Source organism: Equus quagga, chromosome 5 (assembly GCF_021613505.1).
Source record: "Equus quagga isolate Etosha38 chromosome 5, UCLA_HA_Equagga_1.0, whole genome shotgun sequence".
Lineage (NCBI taxonomy): Eukaryota > Metazoa > Chordata > Mammalia > Perissodactyla > Equidae > Equus > Equus quagga.
The window spans coordinates 81,152,245-81,171,555 of NC_060271.1; the positions used below are offsets into that span (position 1 = coordinate 81,152,245).

Consider the following 19,311-nt stretch of genomic DNA (forward strand, 5'->3'; position numbering starts at 1 on the left):
TAGAAAAGTTAGATAACTTTAACTTAAATTCAGGCTCTTTTACTCTTTCATGTTGCTTATTTATTTTTTGGGATTTTGAAGACCCCAGCTAAAGTCCCCCAAATGTACAGCATCTCAATAAAAGATTAAATAATACCCTCCCCAAGTCTGGGTATTCTCCCCAACACAAACACAACAGATACTTAGATTCTGAAAATATCAGAGGCAGCCTGGGAACTGGACCATTTTCTTCTATCCAAAATTGCCCACTGCCTTTCCCATGTACTAGAATAAGATGGGGTCACGGACCTGTGATTCTAACACGAAGGAGATGGAAAACTCTTGAAAAATGTTTCTTAGGAAGATTAAATCATTGCGAAGTGAAATTTATGAATTATTTCTGGGTTTTACTGGACTGTAACCTTGCATAATTGAAAAATAGAGCGTGAATCTTTGAACATTTTAGGTATGAACTGTCCCAGAATATGGGTTTTGCTTTTGCATTCAGCGAAGCCATTTCCCATGATTCATGTAAAATTTTAAAAAGCCTTCTTTCCTTAGATGTCGTCAAGTTGTGATATGCCAATGTGGAGCTGGATCAAGATTTTGGATCTTAACTCTTCCTGCACAATTTCCTAAATTCACCCCCACCCCACCCCCCCCATCATGATACATGGCCTCATAGTGTTTTTATAAAACTGTAGGAGCGAGGACAGAATTCATAAAGTGGAGAATATCAAGGCCAGCCCTTGATGCACATGGGAGGCCTCCAGACTGTGATTTATAGACTTTCAACCTCCTGTAGCCTTTCTTGTGCCTCCCATTACATCCTGATCTCAAAGTTCTTCATTTACAGTGACCAAAAGTGACCTATAATAGCTTTAGATGTGGCTTCTTCTAATAGTCTTTCCATTTTAAACCAGAGGAGTGAATCTCTAGTGCATAGAAGATCTAGTTCCTAGTCCTAGCTAGCTCTGTGGCTGACTTGCTGTAAGCTCTTAGGCAACTTGCTTCCCCTCTCTGAAGCTGATCTGGATCTGTGAATGAGAAGCCTAATTGAATAAGATCTGAGTTTCCTTCCTGTGCCAACGTGTCTTTGATAACTTGACCATTGTGCATGGGACTGTGCCTATGTGAAGACCCATCTCCTGTGTTGATGGAAATGGGCAGGTCCAGTAGGCAGCGTGTGGAGGGAACTTGAAGTCAAGTCCGGGCTTTCTCATGTTCCATCTATGACTTTGCAAGTAACATTCTCACAGTCTCTGATGTCCATTCTTCTCAACTTTAACAGTATTCCCAAACCCAGGGTTTTTTTGAATAATGAATGAAAATGTTTGACATTAAACTCTACAAATGTGATGACTGTTGTTGTATGGCAGCTGGGCACGAGCACTAACTGGGAGACTTCTCTCACTTTGAGAGTCCTGGGAGTGAAAGAAGCTGTTTTTGCACATGCCAGCTACCTTACTTATGCTGTGGCCCTGTACTCTCACTCTTAGGTTTCTGCCTGGTGTTACTGTGTCCCCTGATCCTCCCTCTCACGTTCCAGTTTCTGAGTCTTCCCAAGCTGCAGTGACCATACAAAGTATCTATGTGAATAGCCCGTTACTTTGAGGTTTGATCAGAAAATAAGCATCCCTAAATTTAGCAACTGACCCCATCCCCACCCCATTCCGTCTCACCACACAACACATGTACGCGCTCATGCCCACACGTAGTTTTTTACCCTCTCACATGCTTTTTGCTAATGGCTAATAAAATAGATTCTTGTTGAAGTTCCTAACTCTTTCCAGTTGATCCCCTGTTCTCCCTACCTCTCCAATGAAGCCAAAAGGCAGAGATATGATATAGAGTATGAGAGGGAACCAAGAACTAGGGTACAGAGATTAATGAGACACCTTCCCTGCTTTCAGTCATGTTGTAAGAGCTGCAAGAGAAGTGAGCACAGGGTGCTCCAAAGGTCCCTGAAGAGGCGGGGAGGGTGGAGAAAGGCTTAGAGGAGCAAATACTTGAGTGACCAATACACAAAAATTGGGGGAGGTACGTCTCCATTTTACAGCTGAACAGGTAATGTCAGAAGTGTAAGGAACTACCCCAGGGTCACAGCCAGTCACTGGAGATGGACTCTGGAATTCAGACTCCAAAAGAATGCTAGCTTAAGGTTTTACACCAAGGTAAACTGCTGTATGAAAGACAAATAATTTTGAGTCTTTATTTTTTATCCATTGCTTCACAAGATTGCAAATATATGAGTGCTAAAAGTGAAAGAAGCAAATAATTACTTTTTTCTAAGTAGAAGCAGCTTTTTGGGGGTAAGAAAAGAAAAACTAGTGTTCAGAATAATGAAAAATTAAGCTTGTTGGGAAAACCATCTTATTTTTGCCAATATGCAGAAAACTGTCAAAGGTATTTTTAACTTCTTATAATAAAATGTCTTATAGAGTGCAAGGTTAATGCTGATGTGATTACACTTGTATATTTGGCTAGTACCCTGGATTTTTTTCCCTGCTGTTGAGAAGCTTCTTTTTTTTCTTCCTTTCTTCAGTGTAAATCAGGAGTAAATGAGAAATGTAGCATATTGTCATTTAATTCAAAGATATCTACATGCCATATACTCTGAAGATGGTAAATTGGTTTTGGATGTAAAAATGTCTTTTTCTGCAGTGTGTTAATTGTACCAAAACAATTTATCTTGCCAAGACACTAAAATCCATCATTTTGTTTCACCCGTGTCGTTATAGATAACCTAAATTATAGATAACCTAAAATTTGGTTCCTACCCCTCAGTGAATGTCAATTTTGTCTTTGCTTATCTCAATTCCTGATGATCTAGAAAAATACAGATTCATTAAAATGTGATATACACATACTTGAACTTTCTAAGTCACTTCTTTTTCTCAAACATTTTAATTTTAGTTTTATCTTAATGAAATTTTATTTCTGTGAGATAGAAAACATTGTTGACAGGCCTTTAACTGGGCAAGTTATAGAATTTATGTGGCCTTAGTCTCCTTGTAAATAAAAGAATGAGCTCTTAATTCCCTTCTTTCTGTAACACTCTATGATTCATTGTTGTATTTCAAGTTAATGCACTAACCTTTAATATATTAAAGGTAAATAGAGAGTTGTTGATGGATCAGGGCTAAAGGAGTTGTTTTGAAAGGAATCTTTTTTGTGTGCGTGTGAAGAAAATTTGCCCTGAGCTAACATCTGTTGCCAATCCTCCTCTTTTATTCCTTGAGGAAGATTAGTCCTGAGCTAACATCTGTGCCAGTCTTCCTCTACTTTGTATGTGGGATGCCTCCACAACATGGTTAATGAGTGGAGTAGGTCCACACTTGGGATCTGAATCTGTGAACCCTGGGCCACCGAAATGGAGCACACAGATCTTTAACCACTCGGCCATGGGGCTGGCCCTCAGAAGGAATCTTAATTTGTACATGTTATCACACATTAAGTTATCAGACACAACAAATCTAGTGGCTTCCAATGTCCTTTTGTTTCTTAGCCAAAAGACATCAAAAGTAATCCATCTGCAAGCTTAAGTGAATTTTTTGAGATTTGGCCATAGAATAATAAGGGTCCCGGCAGTCACAGGCTCTTAGTTGGCAGACAATAAATGATTGTGGAAGTTGACCCAGGTGTGGTTTAATTGATTCTCTTGGTGAGTTATAAACCATTTCTAAATGCAAGTCCAGAAAAGAGTTTTAAAACTAAGCCCAGGAAGGGATATGAATACACAAAGTCTTACATGCATGTGTTTCTGGCAGCTTTATTCTTAATAGCTAAAAACTGGAAACAACCAAATGTCCCTCAGTTGGTGAATGAAACAACAAAATGTGGTATATTCATGCAGTGGAACACTACTCAGCGATAAAACAACAAATTACTGGTACATGCTACACCATGGAGGCATCTCAAAAGCATTATGCTAAATGAAGACCATCAGACAGAAAAGGCTACATACTGGTTTTGTTTATAGGAAATTCTAGAAAAACAAAGCTATATGGACAGAAAGGAGATCAGTTGTTGCTAGGGTCTGGGAGTGAGAGGAAGACATTGACCAGAAAGGGGCACAATGGTACTTTTTGGGGTGATGGGAATGTTCGACACCATTATTACAGTGATGCTTATTTGAATGTGTACGTTTGTCAGAACTCATCAAATTGTATGCTTAAAATTGGTGACTTTTATTTAGTGTAAATTATACCAAAAATTTAAAAATAAACAAATAAACCTAGAGCAGCATCTTGAATGCCTTACAAAGTGACTGCTTCGGTTGAGGAAATGATCATTTTTATACTTTGAAAGTCTGTTTTTAATAAGATGCTGACAGTATTCATTTTTATGATGAATCCATACAAAATTTTGACCTCTAAAATGTGTTTACATAGAGAATGGTAAATGATCAGCTTGTTTTAACATCTCATTGCATTTTTGCTTTCTCTCTACCTCTCTGCCCAACCTAGAAAAACTAATTGAGGGACTCAAATCTCCTGACACTTCTCTTCTGCTCCCTGACCTCTTGCCTATGACAGATCCTTTTGGTAGTACTTCCGATGCTGTGATTGGTAAAGTCATCATCTCATTCTTTAGTCATGCATGATATGTGTGTCTTTTTCGAGAACAGTAACTAACTAGTTAACAGATACCTAGTGAATAGCCCTGGTGAGGAGTGGAAATGCCACAAAGTCTGCTGGTTTTGGAACAGTGCCTTGTGCCAACCCAGAAGCCAAGGCTATTTAATCTCACTTGTCACCACCCCAAATGAAGTGTTTTCTCTGCCTTCCAGGGACACAGTGCTGTTATTTTTGCCTTTCTTGATATCCTGAGATTTCTGGAGTGAATTTCTTATGAATGAGGAGGAAGGTGGGAAAATTCACAAATTAGTTACAAAACCTTCATGGAAACAGTTGTTTTGAGCTAGACTTTAACCTTTAGTACATTCTTCTTCAAAAGGCCTCTGTATGTTCCAAGAATCAGTAACAGAAAACACTTGCCCAGCGGTGAAGCCCATGAGTAGAATCCTGGGCAGGGGCTTGGTCTGCTTGCTCTGACATTTTCCTGTGCTCCAACTGCAAGGCAGGCAAGACCTACAAAATGTCCAGGGCCCCTGTACTCCATCGACACAGAGTCCTAGAACTCAGAAAGGCCATGACCCTACAGAGAGATGGGCCTCCAACTGGGGGATGTCACACAGTGCAGAATACCTCCCAGCTACGTCAGGGGGTAAGATTTGAGATGGACTAATGGCCTTTGCAAGGCACAGAGGATGTTTGCCCCCAAGTTTATCCCTTAAGAAAAGCAAAATTACCAGAAGATATTAAGGTGCCTTTCAGCCTATGTCTTCTGGCATAGAATAAATCTGCTGGGTGGCTCATGTTTTTCATTTATCTGTAAAAACAGAATCACTGGGACTAGCCATAGCAGTTAACCATGCACATGCGTGTTCAGTCAGTGAAGCCCAGAAACTCAGAGCAGCAGAAATAAAGTAACTCATTGTGCTGTCCATCTCACCTGAGACTGGCATTTTAGAGACCTGTAGAAGAAAGTCTTAACAGAATTGTCTAAAGAAGCTTCTGACTCTTCTTTACCTTACCCTTTATTCTCCTTTCTTAATGCTCTGTTACAAAAGAAAAAGCTGATGTTGCTGTTGAGAGTCTCATACCAGGACTGGAGCCCCCGGTCCCCCAGCGCCTCCCATCTCAGACGGAATCTGTGACCTCGAACCGCACAGGTCAGTCAGGTGTCTCTCCAGCTGCAGGGACTGGTCACTGTGGTGAGCCCTCAGAGCCAGTCTTCCCACCCATGGCAGATGATCCTGGGCTTGTTTTGCAGCTTGGTCAGTTCCTCCTAGAATGGATGCTCCATATTGTTACAGACCTAGCTTCTAGATGTTGCTAAAGAGCAGAGTACTTTTTGGAGCCATGGTCTTTTAGAGTAGTCCCTGGCTTTCTCTGGTTACAGTATTTATTCAAGATTCTTTTTACTGGTGGCAGGTTCCCTCCACCTCCTTAATTAAAGAACTCTGCTGAGCTCTAAGGAAATGTTTACTTCCTCCGAGATTTCTGAGCAGCCTTTCCTATCTGACAATGTCAGTGATATCCATGGAGTTCGTGTTCTGTATGTTGACATTCTGTTTCCAGCATAGTACTTTACTCATATGTAGGTGATTTGCTGTTAAATTGTAGGCAAAGTTGAAGTCTTTCCTGGATCCTGCCATTGCTTTCATCCTAATTTCAAAGTTCACTCTTTGTGGAGTTTCTTAACTGCCCATAAATATAGATTCGATAGCCTTCATTTTTATTGAGACCAGAATTACCTTGATAAGTGTCCAATTTCCTAACTTGGAACAGAAACAATTAGAAGTCTAGGAAGTATGACAATAGTCATTTAGGTGGAAAAAAAATTAACACAGAAGGCAATATTGTTCCTTTTCCTTGTGCTTGACTGTTTTCTCTTAGAAAACTTTCCCAGAAAACAATTTGTGTGTTAAAATGCTTGAATTCTGAATTTTGTCTTCCTTTTGTTCTTTAACTAAAAGCAAAACCGTATGTTCAAAGGAGCAATTCAAATTTAAAGAAAACTAGTAAGAGGCAAGATCATTCTATTTTGAATGGGAATCTGGTTGAGTTCTAGAAGTACTGTTTAATCATATCATATTCTGCATTAGTAAACAGAGACAACGCCCTCCTAGTCAGCTTTGATACCCCATCCTATAGTAACTTTTTCTGTGAGCGTTTAGGGAAAGTCTCAATGAATCTCTTTAGTTTCAAAGTCTTTTTCCCAAAGGGCGTTTGTGGAGAACTAAGGTGCTAAAGTTTTATTGTCATCCAGATCACATTCTTGCTTAACAGCAACTGTCTGAGCAAAAAATTCTTCCATATTTATATATTAATGTTAAGAGGAATCTAGAAATACATGTTTCTATGGATACAAATCTAGAAGGCTTAATATGTTCCTTTTGATTTTCTTTCTTCCACCTTGGCTTGTATGTATAACATGTAAATGCAATAACTTAAAGGCTAAGATCTAATTTTGTGATATTGTTGTGTGTGCCATTTAATGCCATCACTGACCTGGGATGCTGTTAATCTGGACTCAGATTCTCTCACTGGGGAAGATTCCTTGATTGATTACTCTCTGCTTTCTAACCCTACTGCTGACCTTCTGGAAGAGTTTGCCCCCATAGCGATCTCTGCTCCGGCCCATAAAGGTAAATGCTTTCCTCGTCTCGGGCCCACATGCATCCTTAGAGGAGAACTGAACAACTCCTGAGAATTTTCCTCACCAAAGGTCTTTGCTAGTGAAACTTTTTAACCACGTCTTTTATGTGGAAAACTTGAGTTTGTACTCTTAGCCACTGTGTTATAATCTCTCTCAGTAATAACATTTAAGAAAGCTTAGGCAACCGGTTAGTGAGGTATTGCCTTCTGGCCGTCACCCAGAGAGCAGATAGTTCATGTTGTCTGTTAAAGGTGGAGCTCCATACCTTTGCAGTCAGCCCCCGTAGATCGTTGAGTTGACTGTCCACGAACTGACTCTAATTATTAATATGATACTTTTAGGCCTTAGAACTTAAAATTGTTTCATCAAATCTGATTTAAAGTTTTTGCGTGATTTATTGTAGTGATTACTACAATAAAGAAACAGGCATCATTCCTCAAAAGGCAGTCTTCAAAGATTGAACTTGTAAAAGTTTGAATTTTAGTTAACCTTTGAGTCATGACTGGTTACTGGATTTCTCTTTCTAATCTACCATTTTCATTTCTTAGTCTTGAGTTAGTACTGGTTTGAAATTCTGCTGGACAGAGGGAACTTGGATTGAGTTCTGTTCAGTGAGTGGTTTGTGAAAGCGCTGGGCACAGTGCCAGGCTTACTGTACGCAGGCCTTCACTAAACTTCTTTCTGTGCTCGAGTAGTGACAGCAGCTTTCTGGAAGGAGCAGTACATAGAAGAGGAACAGCTTAAGTCCTTTCTGAAGGAAATCTAAGGAGGAAGCGTCCCTGAGATGACTAAAAAATGATTAGCCTGTGGTTTGCCCTGGTAATAGCTGGGTTTTTGTTTTTACCTTTGGCAGCATTAAAATGATTATGTTTTTATAGAGCCTGTAGAGAGAAGTTACCTATTTAACCAGGTATGTCTGGCAGGAGTGTGTCAGCAGTAATGTGTAATTACAGAGAAGCATCGCTTGCAGAATAGGTGCTCAGCGAGCACTTGCTGGTGGGATAGCCTTAATTAGAATGGAGAAGAATATTCTCACAAACTTCTGCTTGAAGTCTCGGTGTGTGTGATCTTGTAGTCAACATTTCCTGATGCCTCAGAGTTGTTTGAAAATTTTTATTTTTCCAATCACAGGGCAGTCCGTCCTCTCAGAAGTATTTTGTTTGCCTTGTGTATAGCACTTGCTTATTAAAGAGTGACTAATTACCTTCCCCTGCCCCCCTCAAATATTATTGGTCAGGTCTCTGTTTGCTCAATAAAGAAGATAAATGACTAGTCCCTCTTCCTTTGTGAATTACTGATGTTGAAGAGATGCCTCACAATAACTACAATTAAATGGTCTTATAATGGTAGAGACAATCCATCCTATACCCCTTCTCCCTAATCATTTATAAAAGTCTTAACATGGCCAGCTCTAAAGCATCTTTTCCTATTTCCCTAAGGTTTCTAATTTTGCTACTTTTATTTCAACTCAGAAAAATAAGCATTTTCACCTTTAAAAACAACAGTGATTGTATGGTTGGGAACTTTGTGCCCTTTACACGTTCTCTCCTTTGCTAATCTTTACCTCTGTTGTTTCTGCTTGTGTACTTGCATTCTGTATTAAGCTGCAGAAGATAGTAATCTCATCTCAGGTTTTGATGTCCCTGAGGGCTCGGACAAGGTGGCAGAAGATGAGTTTGACCCTATTCCTGTATTGATAACCAAAAACCCACAAGGTAAGAAAGAGAGGATGGGGAAAAAAAAGAGCTTGACATCAGCTCTCTACAAAATAAGTAATGTACCTAATCTACAAGGGGGAGAAAAAGCATCAAGCTTTAATGAAGGAAATTCGGGTAATGACAATCATTGTGAGCTGGACCAGTATAGCTAGATACAGAGATATTGAGATATATATATATATATATATATATATACCTTGAAGCGTGACCATGGCGTTTATTTAGAGAGAAGAAAAGTATTGAATGGTTTGACTAAAAGCTGATTTTTACAAATTATCAAGCCAAAAATAAAGTGATCTTCAGTCAGTGGAAACCTGAAGGCATATATCAAAAAAAAAGCACTGAACATTTTTTATCATGATTAGAACAATCTGTAATAAATATTCTTCCCAAAGACATTAGCAATCATGCTTTGGTATCATTTGCATCTATTGGGACATTTGTGGAGCATCCTTTTTCCTCTGATGGATTAAAATCATTTGAACATGCCAGAAAACACCGAATTGCCATAGGACCATCTATATATGTTTTTTAAAGCATGTTTTTATTGCAGTGGTCTTAATAAATGATTTCTCTGCAAAACAAAAATGATTGATTTTTACTTTATCAGGGAGATGACTCAATGTTATTAGGAAGTTCTCAGGCAAAATATATATTCATTTGAAAATAGCATCCTCTTTTGTAAGGTGTCCTGCCTTAGTATGGTATGCACACAGTGCCTGAACTTTTGGTGGGAGGTGGTGAATACCTAATTTATATGTTTAAAAATCAAGATGTAAGAATTTGCAAATGTAAATTGTTGCTTCTCTAGGGTTTTGTTTTGGTTTTTTTCTCCTTTGCTTGCTTTGCACATCTAAACCGTAACCCTCTGTGTTTTGTACTGAATTCCTATCTCTCCACTTCCAGGTGGGCACTCTAGAAACAGCAGTGGGAGCTCTGAGTCCAGTCTTCCCAACCTAGCCAGGTCTTTACTGCTGGTGGATCAGCTCATAGACCTGTAGCCGTGACCCAGTAGCAGATGCAGTTCTGTAACCTTCATACCATAATATACATTTTCATTATGGAGTTATAAGAAAATGATTTTTTTAAAAATCTGCAAATAAGGGACCCTCTAGCCCTTATCTCCTACCCCTTGCCTTCTCCTGTAGAAATGATAAGGAAAGAAAATCACTTTGGCCCTCCAGATAGTCCTTGGCCAGTTCCTCCCTGTTAGTTTGCTGTGTTTTCTCATTACCCTTCTTCAATAGCATTAACTTAAATCAAGCGCTAGATGCCATGAGCTTCACCTCTGCTGGAATCAACTCCACCAAAAGCTTAACTGTAACTGAAACTAGTGAATTGACACCTTTGTCTTATTCTTGCTAGGAATGGCCTCCCAAATCAATCCTCCCAACCCCTGTCTCCTTTGGCCAGATGCTGCTGAATTTGTTTCTCTGTTTTTGCTTTTTATCCTGCTGCGTTATCATGAGGATATGGCTTCTTCAGTTGGTCTTAACTCTAGGCAGTAGCCTGGAGAAGGCGGTAGCCTGGAGATGAGTGTGTGGTTTAAGAGAGAGTAAAACTGACTGACTGATGGTATATATTTGAAAAGAGAATGTGAACCCAGCTCTAGCCAGCCAACTTTGACCTTGTTTGATCATAGACTTAGCCAAGGGATTTACACCCCATGCAACCTGCCCAGCATTCGTCCAGCATTCTGGCTTCCATTGAACCGTGATTTCTCAGATCTGGAGACGTGACTGCAAGTACTTGAGATCCTTGGATAAAATATGTACATTATATAAATCCCAAATATTGCCATTCCTTTTCATGTTAACTCTCCCAAGCCGGGATCTCAGAATTAGACCAAAACAAGACAATGGTGGTAATATGATACCTTTTATTAGAAGACTTTTCACTGGGGGGTGGATGGGGGAGGGGAAGGAATTGTAGCAGAAACAGATGTATTTTTCTTGTGATTTTTATTTTGAATCAAATATTGTAAATTGTGTATAAATGAAGACGCTGAATAGTTCTGTTTCCACTTGGCGTTTCCAGTCCGATATCAGGTGTCTGTACAGGGTTTTGATCTCTTTCCCTTGTATAACTACACAACAATCTTACAGTGTAACATATGGAATCATTTTGAGTAGACTTGTGTGTTGCTATAAGCTTTCAGCAGGTCCTCTGTCTTTGTAGAATAAGCATGTTGTTTATTTTCAAATAATCAGAAATAAGTGTGCTGACTAGCTAGGCACAATTTGCCCCTGGCTACTTACCTTTCTTTCTCTCTGATGTTTGAATTGAAGGATGCAGCCAATGAAATATGTTCAGCTGGTTTTCCTTGGCTTCCTAGATTAAAAAACGAAACAAAGCATAGTTCCTCACTGACCTTAGACTATTGTTCATAAGATAAATAAAGGACCCTGCACTGACATGACAACATGCCTCATGGTCACCCTCTGTATATGTCCTTACTCACTGAAGTGTATTTTTTTTCCTTACCTGGAAAGCAGTCTTCTAAAGTCACCTTTTTGAAAAGAGGTGGGCACAGAGAAACCCCATTGTGGTTCTCTTCCTTGAATGCCATTTTCCATGATCAGAAGGGGGAACTCTTAGTTGATCAGATTTGTACAAATAAAATTCCAAGGCCATTTGCTTGTTTCTCTATCTAGTACTTTTGTTTCTTCTTCCTCACATTTGCACTTTAAGGGGAAAAAAAGAAAGTTGAACAGCAACAACAGCCTGCAAAACACTGCACTTTGGAGGTCCAGCTTTGACCCCAGTGATGTGAGAGCAGCCTTTGAAAGGCATCAGAGGAAAAGTCTGAATCTTTCAGTCTTCCTTTCTGACTTGACATATTTCCCATGCCAGCTGAAACTAAGGAGTTAAGGAAAGGCCTCTATTAGGATAATGGATAATTTCCAAAATTGAGGGAGGCACAACCTTCCTACTGAGGATTAAAAAAGATATCTTTGAAGAGCTCCATCATTGGATAGCAGTGCAAATGAGACTTGGTTGCCCCTTCACGGACAGGAATATTATTGAAGATCAAAATTCTCTTCTTTTCCCTGGACATAGAAAGAATGTATAAACCAATGAAGGAAATGTTTATTTTTAAATAAGAATAATGTTTTATGCCTATGTTTTCCAATTTGATTTTTTTCATACATACATATTAGAAATATAATGAAATATCTAGTTTCTCACTTTAATTGAAACCATGAAGAGTACAGTTTAGAAATTAGGTAAGTGTCTCTAAATTGTTCCTTTCATGTATTACCCATAATCGCCTTGAGATATATTATCTAGTCATCTGGCTCAATAAAGCTTAATGGAGGCTGTTAATGACAATGAACAGACTGGAAGCCAGAGAGTGGTTGGAGGAAGCCTGAGGGAGATAATTACATGAAATTATCTTGGGCTTATTCTTTAGGAGTAGGGCCTCAAAGGGGAGAACTGTTTTTCTGTTAAGGAATACATGTGAGTGACTCAGTAAACCGGGCCTCCCTTAGTTTATAGCATCATCCCTGAACTAAAAGGGTTTATTTGAGATGAGTGTAGTGTGCTGATAATTGATAGACTTATGAAACTATATACTGAGCTACAAGAGGGACCTTAGAGACCATCCTCTAGTCCATCCATTTCATTTCACAGGTGTGGGAACCTGATGCAAGCTGGTGGGAGAAGAGGCCTGGGCAGGACAGGCCACCTGGGGTCTCATCCTCACCTTTGCCAGTCAGTGGCCGAGTGGCCTTCAGCAGGTGCTTCACTTCTCAGAGCTGCTGTTCCTTATTTATATGATGATGGGTTTGGACTACATGGTCTTTAAGATTATAGAATTCTAGGGTTCTAAATACGTATATTATTATGCTTTGGAAGGACTATGAAGGATTTATATAATCCTGATGTTCTTCCGTTATCTTCTATAGTTCTTACTATTACTGTAACAGTATTTACATTTTAGAGAATTATAGGGCTTTTAACTAAACCGGGTTGCTCTTTTTTGTTTATCTGAATAGAAGCCTAAATCATCACCGAGTTTTGGATATCAATTTTTCCTTTTTTAATATTACACACACACTCCTACCTATTCCAACAAAACAATATCTGAAGATTTCAATTCTTTTAAAATGTATAATCAATGATCTGCCATTTAAAAATGGGCAAATACTGTGAGCATATGTTTCTGATTTGCTTTTATTCCAGCTGTGCAATAGTAGTAACTACACCAGAAGACATCACACATTGTTTTTCTTCCTTTTATAGCATTCAAACAACTAGATCATCAAATTCAAGTCCCAGTATTTTTTAAAATGCAGGCCTCAGAGCAGATAAGGTTTAAATGGATACTCCTAAATATGATTCTAATTAATGATTTCTTTAGCAGACATGTCAGAATTTTGACAGCTAATTGAGTGTTGTTTTCTTCAAAAGCATCTGGTTTTAATTGGGAAGCTAATCCTTATTCTAATGATGCTGCCGTCATTTAAGTTACTTTTGAAACTCCTCTCCTTAGAAATACCATCAAGGAAGGTAACAGGGTATAAGAAAACCAGTTGTATTATCATCTAATTAGTATCACTTTCAGCATCTGAAAGTATGTTCTCTTTCTTGATCTTTTTCTACCCCTCTTGGTTCTAAGTAACATTCAGCTGTTTCCAGAAAGTAAAATTACCCCCCTAAGACGGACAGTGGTTACTATTGAAGATGGTAAAAAGAAATCCACAGAAAATTCCTAGAGAGGACCTTATAATGGGAAGTCATAACAATTTTAATTTCCTTAATATTCTGAATAAGGGAATTTCTGTAATTTTGCCTGTCTTTAGTATGGTTTAGAAAATTGAAAGATAGGAGTTTTAAAATACCTCTGAAAGAAGTTGTCACTTTGTTCAGTGTCATTTGATATTGGACTTGGCTCTTCCTGAGTTAGAGTCATAGAACTTGGATTGCTAATAATTATAGGGGAACAAACCCAAGAAGGAAACTGTTTTTCTCAAGACGAAGTATTTTGTTTATAATACTTTTTTCCTACTCTCCTGACAGATAGTTGATCATTTTGATTCAAACCAACACAACCTTCCGCCAGGTTGGGACAGTTCTGCCTTCAGCAGTGCTGTGGGAAGGAGGGGACCTTTGGGGTTGACCTCAGCCCAGAGGTATGGAGAGATCTGAGCTCAGCTGAACAAAGGCATGCTGTAGATACCTTGGGCCAAAATAAAGTCTCCCGCCATGACGTCTCTCTGTATGTCCAGAGTCTTTAACTTTCTCAGTCTGTAAGATTATCAGGATCCTGTAGCCACTAACTTAGAGTTTGGGGATAAAAATGACAGGATTGCCCAAAGTACTGAGTTAAACAAATTACAGGCTGCCAGGCAGAACAGAGAAACTATCACATGGATGTTTAAAATGGAATCTTTACTGAAACACTCCAGATATTACAAAGCTATCTTTTATTCCTCTCTAGAGGCTATAATTTTACTAACACAGTTAGTCTTTTCCTTTTCCACTCTAGTAATGTTCCTAAACTTGGGTGTGCTGAAGTTTTTTGAGTCAGAATGAATCCCAGATGGCCTCCATTTCAAATAATCCGTAACAAGATACTATTTTGTTTCCCTAGGGTTTTCTTTCTCTAAGGTGGGGGAGGGAGGTTCTTTGGGTAATGCTAACCTATGCAAAGGTACTAAATGGTATTGCTAGGATGGAACACACGTCCTTGGTTCCCACTTTGTTGCAGTGTCCTGAATTCACTCTTTTCCTGTGAGTATTCTACTCTGCCCTGTTGCACACCTCCTTGTCACGTGGATGTGTATTTACCACAGGTCTTTATCTTGTCCTCCCCAAGAAGACAAAGTAAACAGAGGTACACGAAGCTATCTTATGCAGTAAAAATGTGAAATTTGAACATTGCTACGCAAGTATTGTATAAAAAACGTCTGTAAACAAATTTGTTATGTAAACATACAGGGGAATAAAGACTTTTATCTGTTCAAATGGGAGCATGTTCAGAGATGTAAATAACTTAAAATAGCTGCTGTTTTCCTGACTTCCTGAAAACCCACTTTTGCAAAAAAGATTTAAAGACATTGTTGAATGACAATAAGTACCTGTGCACAAGGAAAGTGCGAATATGTGTGAGACACATGCTAAGGACATTTCAGTGAGTCGTGGCTCCCCTCTCTTCACCTTGTGGTCAGGGAGAATAAAACCCCTGTGAGCCTGCATCTGCTGTGACCAGACACAGGTTTGAAAACGGAGCACGGATTTGCAGCTACCCTCCTCTGATTTAATCTTGAATATACACAGGCCAATTTAATTAAAGATTTTATGTTGGCAGCAGCAGTTTTATGCCCAGAGAGAAATCTCTCTCATTTAATGACTCCGTTGGCTTGAGAGACAGAGCATCACTAGCCAGTGTTGGTTCCTATCGAATCCCTTATTCCCCAGTCCTGGGTTTTAATGTAACTACCCAACATATGGTAGAACCACATGCTTCATTTTATTATCTAAGCCAAAAGGTCATGGAAATTATTAGTTTGATGTATATTTCTGGATTCCCTGATTAGGCTCCAAGAGTCTGAATTTCAACTTTGGCGCTGCATTTCTGAAGTTCTTCCAAAGGGATTTTTGCTTTCTATTTGCTAACTATATGAGGTTTCTCAATACTCCAAGTCTTCATTTTCAGCTTTTGGCAAGAATTATGTCTTTGATACTCCCTGTAACTGTTATTTTAATTTATGGGAAAGTAAAATTCTGGTTCTACATGATATATTTCACTAAGGAATATTCAGCCTGAAATTTGTCTTCAGATTTTGATTTTTTGGAAGGCACTCTGATGAGCCTCACTGTGTCCATCAGATAAAATTTCCAGGGTGAACCTATCCCAAATCATTCAACATTTTTGGTTGCTTTAGAAGTTAATAGGGAGTTAGTAAGGATACTTGCCAAGTCATCAAATACTTTTTGGGACCCTCATCCTACTCTTTGAAGCATATGAGCTCTTACTGAAAACGGCATAATTTGGAGCCTCAAGAGAAATGGAGTTAGCCCTATTGGAAGTGTAGAAAAGTGTACTTAACCTTAAGCTGGCACACAGTCCTATATCAGAACAAGAAAAAGAAATGTGTTTTGACTTCTTGCTTAATTTAATGTGCTAAATCAAAATAAAAGACATGACCCAATTTGAGGGAATCAGAACAAAATACCCTATCTTAGCCTTCATGATAAGAAAGACCCTTGTACAGAATGTGAGGTCAGGTCCTGCGTTTAAGCTCCCTCATGCCCCCAGGAACAACTGGCTAGCTTTAGAGCTCTGTGGTCTCAGGGCATCTGCTGTGCATGCTGTTGGTTACCAAAGGAAATGGGCCAAGGCATGAGGTTAAATTAGTGTAAATCCTTCATTGCTAGTAGGCAGACTACTTCAAACACATTTTCCTCACAATACAAGGCTATCTTCATATATAAGGACTGTTCACCTTGAAAACACATACATTCCCCACAAGAACACACTCATATCCAAAAAAGACCTCTAACTGCCAAAAGGTTTAATGTCTATCTTCTGTTTGCAGTTACTTAGACTCTCTCCTCTTGACTACTATATTCCTTGTGCTGCCACCACCAAAATTCCCTGAGGCAGTGTGGATGTCTGCGTTTCTCCATATCCGCCAGCATTTTTTTGGTCTCCAGAGCACCAGGCTTGGAGAGTTGCAGAGGATGGTTGCTCTCTGCCTTGGTCACACTGCACCTCCTCTAAAAAGAATGGAAGGTTGGGAGACTTGGCTTTCTCAGGAGAATCCTTTGAATGTACTTTCCCAATCCTGTAAAGCAGATTCATGCTGAAAGAGAGATATGAGATAGGCCTGGCCTTGTTTTGAAGGACAGGAGACTAGTTTTCCCTTCAAACTTGATGTTAGAGTATTTTTGTAACTGTTTGTCAATTTTAAAAAGTTGTTGGAATTTTAAGTATGGTTTTCCCATTACTCACCATGAAGGTCACAGACTATGTCCTGAGTTGACAAGTTTCCAGTTGACTTGACTGAGAACCCAGTTTTTAACATGGGTAATTTTGATGGGTTAGGCATGTTCTTCTCTCCTAACTCTGGATGTGGGCACCCTTCTTGGTTCTTTACGGTTCTCAAAATGTAATGTAACACATTTTGTTAGTGCTGTCAGGTCGATTCTGACTCCTGGCAACCCTGTGTACAGCAGAATGGAACCCTGCCCAGTCTTTTTGCGCCATCCTCTCACCTTCCGGTGCTATATCAGAATGCTCCACTGCTGTTCATAGGGTTTTCATGGCCAATTTTTTCAGAAGTGGGTGCCCAGATCCTTCTTCCTAGTCAGTCTTAGTCTTTAAGCTCTGCTGAAAGCTGTCCACCATGGGTGACTCTGCTGGTATTTCAGATACCTGTGGCATAGCTTTCAGCCTCACAGCAGCACACAGCCACTACAGTATGACAACCGACAGATGGGTGGTGTGGTCCCCTGACTGGGAAACAAACCCTGTCTAACACTGCAGGCATCCAAAGTGCCCCTGGTTCTATAGGCAGCTGCTTTTGGGCAGCTGATTTGAGTGAATTCAATTTAAATTTCCCAAAAACACTAACTCCAGTCAAACTCCAGAAAACTCCACTTTCCTTATTGATCTGTATGATGTCAGAGTTGGTCATTAACTTGACTAAATTTACCATTTTTTTCCTAAGAGATATCTTGCTCTCCCATAGAACCAGCTTAATAACATCAACTTTCAGAGTAGTTTTGGAAATGAGAAATTGTACCTTTGTTTTGACAACTGAGAACTTTGTCCAGCTGATGCTACGTTAGAAAGTGGTTTGAAGAGTTTTGGGGGCCTCTCATACCACTTTGCTTGGTGAATCTCATTTTGGAAAACTTCTTTGCCCCCTTTCATTGAATTTTCTCCCAGCAGTCATCATGTGGGAATCACTGTGACAGATCTAATATCAATACACTTACCTGAGAGGTTAGGATTATGTCTTTCCACATATATTGCAAAGGAGAAGGTCTTCCTTTATTTCCTATCAGCTGACTGATGCTTTTGTATCACCATGTAGGTGCACATATTAAAGTTATAATGCAAGGAAATATTTATCATCTTCAAAATCATATTCTTCAAATACTATTCAGAAAGCCATTTGGCACCAGTAAAGAATTTAACTTAAAGACTCTAACTGGAATTCACCAAATGCATTCAAACCATTAGAAAGGGAAATAAAAATGGGGGGACCCACCTTTTTTGTTTCTGAAAACAGTATATAAGGCCAGAACTGTTTAAAAATAAGCACTGCTAAAAAGTTATAGGATTCAGAGAAACATAATATTTTTGTACAGTATCTTCTAAAATGTTCAGATCTCTCTCTACATTTCTTTATAATGTAATGTCTCTAAGTAACTGGTTTCCCAATAAACTGATTTTGATGCCGCTTCTGCTGTGTTCTGTGTGCTTACTTCAAGCAGCAGCTTTAGCAGGGGTTAATTGTTAGCAGAAGTTTCTACCAGCTAATGGTTTGCATAGAAGGGGAGAGGGTAATGTGGGGAGGGGATGATTGAATGACCTCTGTACTGAGGTTCTGAGTCATCTATCAAATCCAAACCATTGAACCTAATGTTCTTATCCTGGTGGGTTGGGAAACCCATGATGAGATGATACCTTTGTCCCCAACCGCCCCTTCTCTGGATTCTTCTTGCTTAGTTACTTATGCCTTTTTCCTGCCCTCTTGCTAACATGTGCCCAATGACATACTTCTAACCTGCTAATATTTCTTGGAAGGTAAGCTCTCTTGCATTCTGATAATTGTCTATTTGATTTTAAAAGCCAGAGCACCCTGAGGCACCTCTACCTAGATAGAAATAGACTAGTATATTAGAGCTTGCAAATATTGCAGTAACTACCCATGCATTTTATTTCTTCTGCTTAAAGAACTTTATGATGGATTCATTTAAGCAGAGGAGATCTTTGCTAACTTAGAAGACTGACAACAAAAATTCCAGGGCAACTTCAGCTGAAGGTGATTTATTTAATATGATTTTATGTCTCCTCCCCTTAGAAAGTGCCTTTAGTATTCACATTTTGGGTACTCTTGTGCTCTTTGAGTAGTGCTTGTGATGTAAATCATCAAATAAACTTGCATTTGTCAAGCAGCCATGTTCTGCTGCTTTTTGGGGTGGGGGGGGGTGGTTCTGTCCTCAGATATAGGCATTATGGAGCAGATGACCCCATGTCAGATACCGAATTGACTTTGTCCCCAGACAGTATTTCTACATAATCCAGAACTGTCATGGTATATGTGGAGATGAGTGACTGGGTTTGTTTTCATTCCATCATGAGCCTAGTGCCAGGTAGAGCAGGTGCCTGTGCCTGGCCCCACGAGTAGGAGCATTGCGTAGTTAC

General features: G+C 39.3%; 1 protein-coding gene across 17 annotated transcripts in view; it reads left to right on the forward strand.

Annotated features, from left to right (window-relative positions):
* Window positions 1-19,311, forward strand: part of AAK1 (AP2 associated kinase 1) — a 165,183-nt gene that overhangs the window by 138,757 nt on the left and 7,115 nt on the right. For 5 of the 17 annotated variants that reach the window (XM_046660222.1, XM_046660226.1, XM_046660224.1 and 2 more), the window contains 4 exons: window positions 4,449-4,550; window positions 5,615-5,716; window positions 7,085-7,195; window positions 8,811-8,921. The exons of 2 other annotated variants lie outside the window; for them this stretch is intronic. In XM_046660222.1, the coding sequence (XP_046516178.1) occupies window positions 4,449-4,550; window positions 5,615-5,716; window positions 7,085-7,195; window positions 8,811-8,921 (426 nt within the window). Of the gene's footprint in view, window positions 1-4,448; window positions 4,551-5,614; window positions 5,717-7,084; window positions 7,196-8,810; window positions 8,922-9,830; window positions 18,318-19,311 lie in introns of those variants that run through there. 10 more of the 17 variants (XM_046660235.1, XM_046660236.1, XM_046660237.1 and 7 more) reach the window with 7 other exon arrangements.